The 9,163-nt window shown below is 18.2% G+C and overlaps 1 protein-coding gene across 1 annotated transcript; it reads right to left on the reverse strand.

Annotated features, from left to right (window-relative positions):
* Positions 1-7,969: 7,969 nt before the first annotated feature.
* Positions 7,970-8,629, reverse strand: LOC102656821. Its single transcript, XM_006557914.3, has 2 exons — positions 8,469-8,629; positions 7,970-8,308 (listed from the first exon to the last, which is right to left on the reverse strand). The coding sequence occupies exons 1-2, from the start codon at positions 8,529-8,531 to the stop codon at positions 8,039-8,041; spliced, it is 333 nt and encodes a 110-aa protein (XP_006557977.1). The 5' UTR covers positions 8,532-8,629; the 3' UTR covers positions 7,970-8,038.
* Positions 8,630-9,163: the final 534 nt, after the last annotated feature.

A 9,163-nucleotide genomic window follows, 5' to 3' on the forward strand; every position in this document is an offset into this window, starting at 1 on the left:
TTGTTAATAACTCTTTAACGAAATTGTAACGAAAGTTTTTACAAAAGAGAATGTTTAAAATCTAAGGAATCTTCAATTTACAAATATTTTCACGTTTTTAGAAGAAGAAAACAAATATATATAGATATATAGAATAAATAAGTAATTATCGCATTCTTACACAGAATAATTCTAGGATAATTTCAAATTATATGTCCATTTGAAAATAATTGCAAGAATTTTTATTTTCAAATAAATGTCAGATTAAAATCATAAAAATTTTAAGATATCACTAATAAAAAATGATAGATAATATTACAAATCATAAAATTAAGATGTAAATTTAGCAAATTAATTAATGTACAAATATTTTTCTTATTAATGAAACATTAATTTATTTATTCTCATAATAAAATGTTCACTTAAAATACATATAATACATTAATAGTTATTTGAATTTTTTTCATTTTTAAACTTTTATTCAAAGATTTATGTAAAGTCATTTATTTTTAAGTTATATTAATATATTACATTATATTATATTATATTAATATATAATAATAAAATTAATGCATATTTTAAAAAATAAATGTTAAAATATAATAATTAATAATCACTTTAATTTGTTATTTAAAAAATTTTTTATTTTTAGATTGTATAATTTCTTAAATATTTTTATTTAATGCTGTTTATAAACAAATATATCCTTTCTGATTTTAACTGTGTTAATCATCTAATGCAGGCTTATTTAATTTAAATACACATTTAATTTAAATTAACAGAAATGCATCTATTCCAAATCTAATTTAAGTGTGGTAATGTAAAAATTAAGCAATTTCTTAATATAATTATAATTCATTTTTATTATATTATATTACTATAAAATATATGTATATTGAATAAAATAATACATAAACATTTTTCTATGTATATACACATTTTCATTATAATAACTTCATTTACAATGTATATAATATAATTATATAAAAAATTAAAGTGAAATTAAATATATAAGACAAAATTTAATTTGAATAATCAATTTCTAATAACATAATTATATTACATAATGAAATAGCTACAAAAATAAGAAAGTATTATGATTATGTATCTAATCATTTAATTTTTTTCTAAAATTAATTTTCGAAATTATAAATATAAGATTATATATTACATAATATATATAATAATATATAATATAATTATATTATATAATTATATTATTAATTATTTTATAATTATAATTATATATTATAAAATATTGCAACATAATAAATATAATAATCTAAAAAAATAAAAAAAATGAATATCGAATAAAATATTTATTATATGGAATAATGTCTCTGAAGAATATTAATTAAATAATTGAAGTAAATATTATTTCTACAATATATTCCAAAATCCAGAAAATAGATCAATTTCAAATTTTAAATTATTTTAGATTATAGATTTAGAATAGTACTTACTTTTATTGCTGTGCCTAGTATTTATTTTCAAGCGTGTTTTTAACTGCAAAAAATAAATGGAATAAAATTCTGTTTATAGGATAATTTATTTTGCTATACTCGAAATAGAATTTCCAATCATTTTTTCTTAAAAATAATCTAGTTTCTCGAGTCGAACAATAAAAAATCAAAAATATCTAGAACTTATATAACATAGAATTTACATAGAAATTAAAGTCTCAATGCTTATAATTTATTGCAATACAAGTATAGCATACAAGATAGTAAGAAAAGGTTTTACTTTTCTCCGTCAATATTTAATTTTATTTAAAATAATATTTTACAAATTTATAAAAAATCATAAAAATAATAAAATCTATAAAATCATAAAATGATATTATTGATTTTCCTGCACGAATGAAATAGACAATTTGATTTTTGATGTAAGAAATTTATATTAATTGATTAAAATAACATGTTACAGACATGTTATCATTGTGATTCGAATGTGGAATCGAGACTACGACCATTACTTCACGGAACTTTCATTTTTATATAGTTTGCTACGTGATTCACAATAAGTGAGTCTAGTTCGTATATCCTACATCGTTTATATCCTGTTATGTCCATTGTTGTTCAATATCCTGTCGGTAGTTATCAGACAACTTTACTTCATATTGCTGAAATATTATTTTAATTTTCAAAAAATTTTCAAAAAATTTTTTTATTTTTTTTTTTATTCTTCGAATTTAAAAAAGTATACGAAATTTTAAAAATATATTATTGATATATAAAGATCATACAATATTATTGAAATAAAATTTTTAATATCAGCTAATCAAATCAATCTTAATTTTTTATAATGAAAAATAAAAAATAAATTATTAAAAAATTAAAAAATTTATTATATATTTTAATTTCATATTTTAATTATGATGTTTAATTAATAGATCCATATTTTAGTTAAAAAATTATTAGTTATTAATTCCATATATTATAATATCATCTATAATTATAATATTATTTAAAATTAAAATTTGTAAATTATTTGCTGTATAAATAATATTTTTATATTAAAAGGAGATTTAATTTGATATTATTAATTTCATTGCAACATATAAAAAATTTATGAAGATTAAGTTTATTTTTTATGGAATCATATATTTTTTATATAAATTATATAATAATACAGATATATATATTATTATGTCTTCTACTATAAAAAAATATTAAGACATTTATAATAAAAAATGTATTAATTTAGAGAAAATTTTAATTTAAATCTTGTATCATATGAAAGATACAAAGCTATATTTCTATTTATGTTATATATATTTTTTATTTTCTTGTTTTTCATATGATAAATATTATAAAATTTCAATTAATATATTTTCTGAATTAATAACTTTTTACACATAATTTATTTTATTATAAATTAATTTATTGTAAATTATTTAATTTGTTGTAATGAATGACATATGATGAACAATATATAAAAAAAATTATATCTATTAAAAAATATATGATTCTATCTAATATGAATGTAATATGTAATAAAAGCAAATAAAAAAAAAATTCATTTTTGATAAAATTATATTCAATGTTAAAAAATTATTATTGCATTTCATTCATATATATATATATCATCGAAAAAAAAACAAATAAATAAAAAATAAATAAAAACAATAGTCATCAACGATTATAAAAAATTATCCCAAAAAATTCACCGAAAATCCAAAATAAAAAAAACCCTATTCATTAAAGAAACAACGAAATGGCCAACGACGCATCCAGGCGCGAAAAAAATAAGACCTTGCTCTCGTTGTGAAAGTAATCGTAACCAAGCTATTACGAGGAACGTGTGTCCTCTCACTTTCTATATACACACCCGTGCAATGAGCCATACTGAGATTGAATTACACCAAACAGAAGAATATTAACACGATAAAAGATGGCTATTAATTAGAAGGTTACAATTTCTTAAAACATAGACAATTTTTTCTTTTTTGATTTTTTCTTTCTTTTTATTTTTCTTTTGTCATTATTATTATTATTACTTATAATTTTTGTATAATGGAGAGAATATGACAAGAATGAAACATAGGTTGCGAATTTTCTTATAATATATGAATGTAGAGAAATAGACAGCATGCAATGCAATTAGAGAACGGATGTGATTGAACTTTTATTATTATCGGAATGCAATATGATAGATTTAAACTTGTATCGATATATTAAGAAAAATTGAAATTTTTTTTTAATGGATGTGGCTGGAATAAATTGTATGCTGGAATAAGTGTGTATAAATATTTATAATTGATAATTGTTTTTGAATAAATATATAATAAATTGATATACATGTATCTTTATATTATATGTATATATGAATTTATATATAATATTGTATATTATATTATTGTATGTTATATATTTATATATAATAAAAGTATGAATTTAAATTAAATAACGATTTAGAAGTTAAATAACATTGAATTATTTTTATCAATTTATAATTTTTGTATTTTTGCATATAGAATAAAGTAGAAACATAGAAACAAAGAAGATAATATCTTATCTGATTTCATATTCTATATTCTGATATATCGATAACATAAAAAATTAAAATTTAGAACTCTATAATTTGATGAGTGTAAGAATACGAGTATTCCATTAGTGGTACAAAACAGAAAATAAAAAAATAAATTGAAAAACAACCATTAATTTTTTTTTATCTGGATAATCAAATTGGATTTTTGAATAAATTAAGTTTGAAATTTTGTAAATAAAATAAGTTTTTTTATTCAAAAGTTAATTTTCGAAAAAATTGAGTTTCAAAATTTTTCCAATTATATAATTGTTCAATCTTGATTTTTTCAAAAATAAGGACTTAAATAATAAAATTTTATTTTACATTTTTTCACAATAACATGTTATTAATAATTTATTCGTATCTAAACGATAATAGAAAAAAAATTGAAGTATTTGAAATAAATCAAAAAATGCAATCAATTCAAAGTGTTCATATCAATTGTACAATTGAACTATTATCTTTTTTTTTAACATTTTTAACATTTTTTTAACATTTTAATTTTTTTATTGTAGTAACTTAATATTTTAAACCCAACTAAAAAAAAAAAGAAAAACAACATTAATAATTAATACATTGTCTAAATAATTATCATAAAATCAAAATTAAAACGCATTAAATAATAAAATACTTATTTTCTTATTATCTGAAAAAATAATATTAATAAATATTTGAGAATATAAGAATTGATTCCTTGATTCTTTCTTTTATTTCACATGTTTTATTGGATTGTGAGAAGCGAGAAAGAAAAATATTTCTTCTAAAATGAAAAAAAAAAAGAATACAAAAAAGTATTCGCATTTTCTTTTATGATACATATCTTAAGTTTTAAAAAGAATATGTGTATTTCAAAACTTTCAGAAAAGAAGTTATAGAAATTAATAAAAATATTAATTGAAACCAACATTAATATTTGTAACGAACAATAAAATTTTATATATATTTATATATAATATAATATAAAATTTAATTCTCAAATTCGGCAATACAATATTTCTATATGCTCACATTGGCCTTTTTTTTATTTATTTTTGATTTCTGCAATAATTCTATCGCTATTCTTTTTTTATATTTATTCTTCTTTTCTTACATCTTTTTATCTATAAAGAAATTAAATAGTGTTTCCACTACATATTTTTTAATAGTCAATAATTCAACTAAAATTTTATACATTTGCATATATATTTTTTTTATACGTTTATAATTTATAAGTATTTTTTTTTTAATTAAAAAAAAGAGAATCATTCTAGAATCTATATAATAATTTATATAATATGCCACAATATGTATATGGTATATATTTTTATTTATATATCTTATATTTTTATATACTTAATTATAAGCTTACACTTCAAAAAATATTTTATAAATATTTTATATAAGAAATATATATAATAAATATAAAAATATATATAGACTACAATTATAATTATCTTATTTTGTAATTAGTTTATGTCTTAATACTTAGATTTATCTAATAAAATTTAATTAAAAAATCATATGTTAATCTTAGGATTTTGTATCTAATATTCAATTACTTCTTGTATCTTACATGAAAATTTGTTTCGTGTAAAATCGAGTTTTTTGAAATTCATTTTCATGATTTGTTTTTATTCAATATAATGATGAGTAAATAAATAATTAGTAAAAAAATAAATAATATAATGATATAATAAAAAATTTATTATTATTTTTAAATCTTAATATTTACTTATTATTTGTTTTCTCTTAATATCTCATTCATTTTCTTTTATTCTATTTAAGATATCCAGTTATTTCTGCTTAGATAATTATGCATTCTTGTTCAAATCTTTAAATAAATCAAATAATTGCATGTTAGATATAAGTTAAAAGATTATAATTTTTGTCAACTTCTGTTTGTTGTCTATTTATATTATACTACTTAATAAGTAACGCCATCTCTGTAAAAAGAAATGAAACTTGTCGATTACTGTTACCAATAAGAAAATTAATTTTTTACTCATTTTCATTAAATATTTTCTTGAGAAATATTAAATTTTTCTTATTCTTATATATTATTGATATTTGGTTGAACTATAGAACTATAAAACTATATGTAAATTGATTGTTGAATAGAATACTATCAGAATTATTTTTTAACATCATAAAATATTTGCAATTTTTTAAATTAATATTCACAAAAATTTTTTAACAATTTTTTAAATAAATGAATATTCTAAAAAATAAATTGAATATTATTGTTAAATAATAAAATTATAATTATTGTTAAAAAAGTTTAAGAAATTATTTTCAAAGAAATATTCTACTTTAAAAATAAATAATGGGAAAAAATATTATTAAATTATGATCTTATAAAATAGAAAATTAATTAATTTTTTAAAAATAATATTTGAAGAGGAAGAGAAAAAAAATGATCTCATATAAAATTTTTTGTTTTGGGAATTTATTGATTTCCAAAATATTATTAAAAAATTTACATTGAAAAGTATGAATTCTACGACATATTGCATATAGATGTTATTAATATTATTAATACAACTATTTTCTTTATACTTATCATCGTCGAATGTCAACTTAAATGAAGTAATCAATGATATAATAGCAGATATCAATAATCCAATGATTAAAAATTTGATCATTTGTTCTCAAGAAATTAAAAATATTTGATTTATTATATATTATATGTTACAAATGTTGATTTAATAATGTTGTTTATATAAATTTGAATTAATATAATAAATTTAATCTATTATATTATAATATATAATATTATAATATAACATTATATAATAGAATATAAAATCTATTATAATAGATTAAATAAATTATTTTATCTTTAAATAAATTATTCGAATTGATATTTTTATTTTTAGAAGAATATCAAAAACAATTAGAAAAAATCAATGTGCAAGTAAAAATATTTATTGTATAATTATTGTGGCAAATGCTATTATTTTGAATATGCTTCAAATAAACAATCTTGTATTAAATATTACAATGAAAAATTATAAAGAATTAATTAAAGATTTTAAAAATTCTGAGAATAAATTGTTATTACGTTATGCTGTTGTTATTACATCAATGTAATTCGATATTCGATAATGACTATTATAACAATCATATTTAATAAATTGTATTAATAAATTGTGTATTCGTATATATATTTGGATTATACGTATTCAGTCTGGATACGCAATTTTTAATATATTAAAGTATTAAAAGTTTATCATCAATCTTAAAAATTAACAAGTTTCTTAATTTCTTAATTCCTTGAAAATTATTAAATTTTCGAAAATTTTATATTTGAAGTGTTCGTCCCTTCCTCTCTTTTATTCTAAATATAAGTGTTAATAGTGTTAATTCGAAAAATGAAGAATTATTATATAATAATTAATAATAATTAATCAACAATAATTATTATTTAAAAAATTTAAGAAATTTCATTAATTTTCTTGCTATTATCCTGCCAAATAATTTAAAACAATCGAATGTTTCAAATTTCTATTATTTTAAAATATATATCATCCATTTAATTCATTATTTATAATTCCCGCATAGAATCCAGTCACAATCAGATTTACTGTTGGTAATAATGGCGAGTGATAATAAAATAATAATAAAGCTTTAGAACTCCAAAAATTTAAACTATAAAAACATATTGATTAGTATACTCATGTCACAAACTAAAAATCTATATTTAGTTGTCTATGTTTATATTTCATCTGTAATATTTGAATTTTATGATGAACTTTATGAACTCTATGGTAAAACAGAAATTTACATCAATATGATATGAAATATCTACGTTATCTTATATACAGAACATGAAAATTTGCAACATGTATTCAAAAATCGAACAAGTTTTATATATATATGTATATAAATATATAAAATTCTGTTAATAAATTCATTTTATTCATCAATTAAAATAAAGAATAAGATAAAAAATATTATTTATTTTCTTAATATAATATTCGTATTTAATACTAGAATGATCTATATATTTAGATATGCATATTATGATTTATATTGTAGTTGTATTAATCACTTATGGAGCCTTCATAGTTGTAGTAGTTGTAGTAGTAGCACTAGTAGTAGTTGAAGATTGTGTACTCGTACTTGATTGTGGCATCATTGTTGAAGTTTGATGAGGTAGATATAATTCAGGACATTTGATAGCACATGCAAAATTCATTATATATAATTGAGATGATGAATTGTTACAAAAATTGTTACAAAAATATTTTCGAAAAGGTTCGAGAAAAGTAAAACCAAATTTTGGCATACTATGCTCAATTTTTTCTTCAAAAAGATCTTCCTATAATAATAAAAAAAAAATATTAATATTAATATTATACAATAATTATTAATGATAAAGAAAATATATAACAAGATAATTAATAATCATTCTGTTAGTAGAAATTATTTATGCTTATATAAGCAAGTTTCTGAAACACGAAAGTTGTGTCAAGTCTAACCTGTGACCAAACAGATCCGATCAATATGAGGAAAGCAGCAATCCATGCGATAAAACGTAACATAATGAACTCTCTATAACGATAGTTTAACTGCAAAATTACACGAAAAACATTTTACAGAGAATTTTACTTTCGACTTATATACTATATTCTGTAGACGATACTATAAAATATTCAAGCTTGACCTATTCTTTCATAATTTTTTATAATATTTTCTTGAAAATCACATAGTCGTTCCAGATAACTGACAGATAACATGTAGTCTTATCGTAATGCATTATTCCATATACGTGCGAAATAATTCATGCAAAATTAAAGAATAATGTGCTATTATTGTAGTTATAAATAAATAAAAATCAATATTGTTTCAGAGAAAATTGATTCATTCAAATAATTGAAATTGATTTTTTATTGATTATATATGATAAAAATATATATATATATATATTTAACTTCACTTGTACATAAGCATGTTACACATTATATTTCTCATAATTATGGTAATATTTTTACGAATCATTGTTTGTTTCCACCTATATGTAAATGAAATATTGCGTGCATGACCGAAGAATAAGAAAAAGAGAATTATCAATGAGTTGCATGTTAATGACGAACTAGATTGAAATCCATTATATTTCCATACCATAGAATCAGTCACTTTGTAAATTATCATATCAAAAGCAGAAATATCATGC

The sequence above is a fragment of the Apis mellifera genome, linkage group LG4, assembly GCF_003254395.2.
Source record: "Apis mellifera strain DH4 linkage group LG4, Amel_HAv3.1, whole genome shotgun sequence".
NCBI lineage: Eukaryota > Metazoa > Arthropoda > Insecta > Hymenoptera > Apidae > Apis > Apis mellifera.

Coding starts and splice junctions, on each gene's coding strand:
- LOC102656821 (XM_006557914.3), bottom strand. CDS start 8,531: ATGTTACGTTTTATCGCATGGATTGCTGCTTTCCTCATATTGATCGGA. Junction 8,309..8,468: donor TCGGATCTGTTTGGTCACAG/GTTAGACTTGAC, acceptor TTATTATTATAG/GAAGATCTTTTTGAAGAAAA.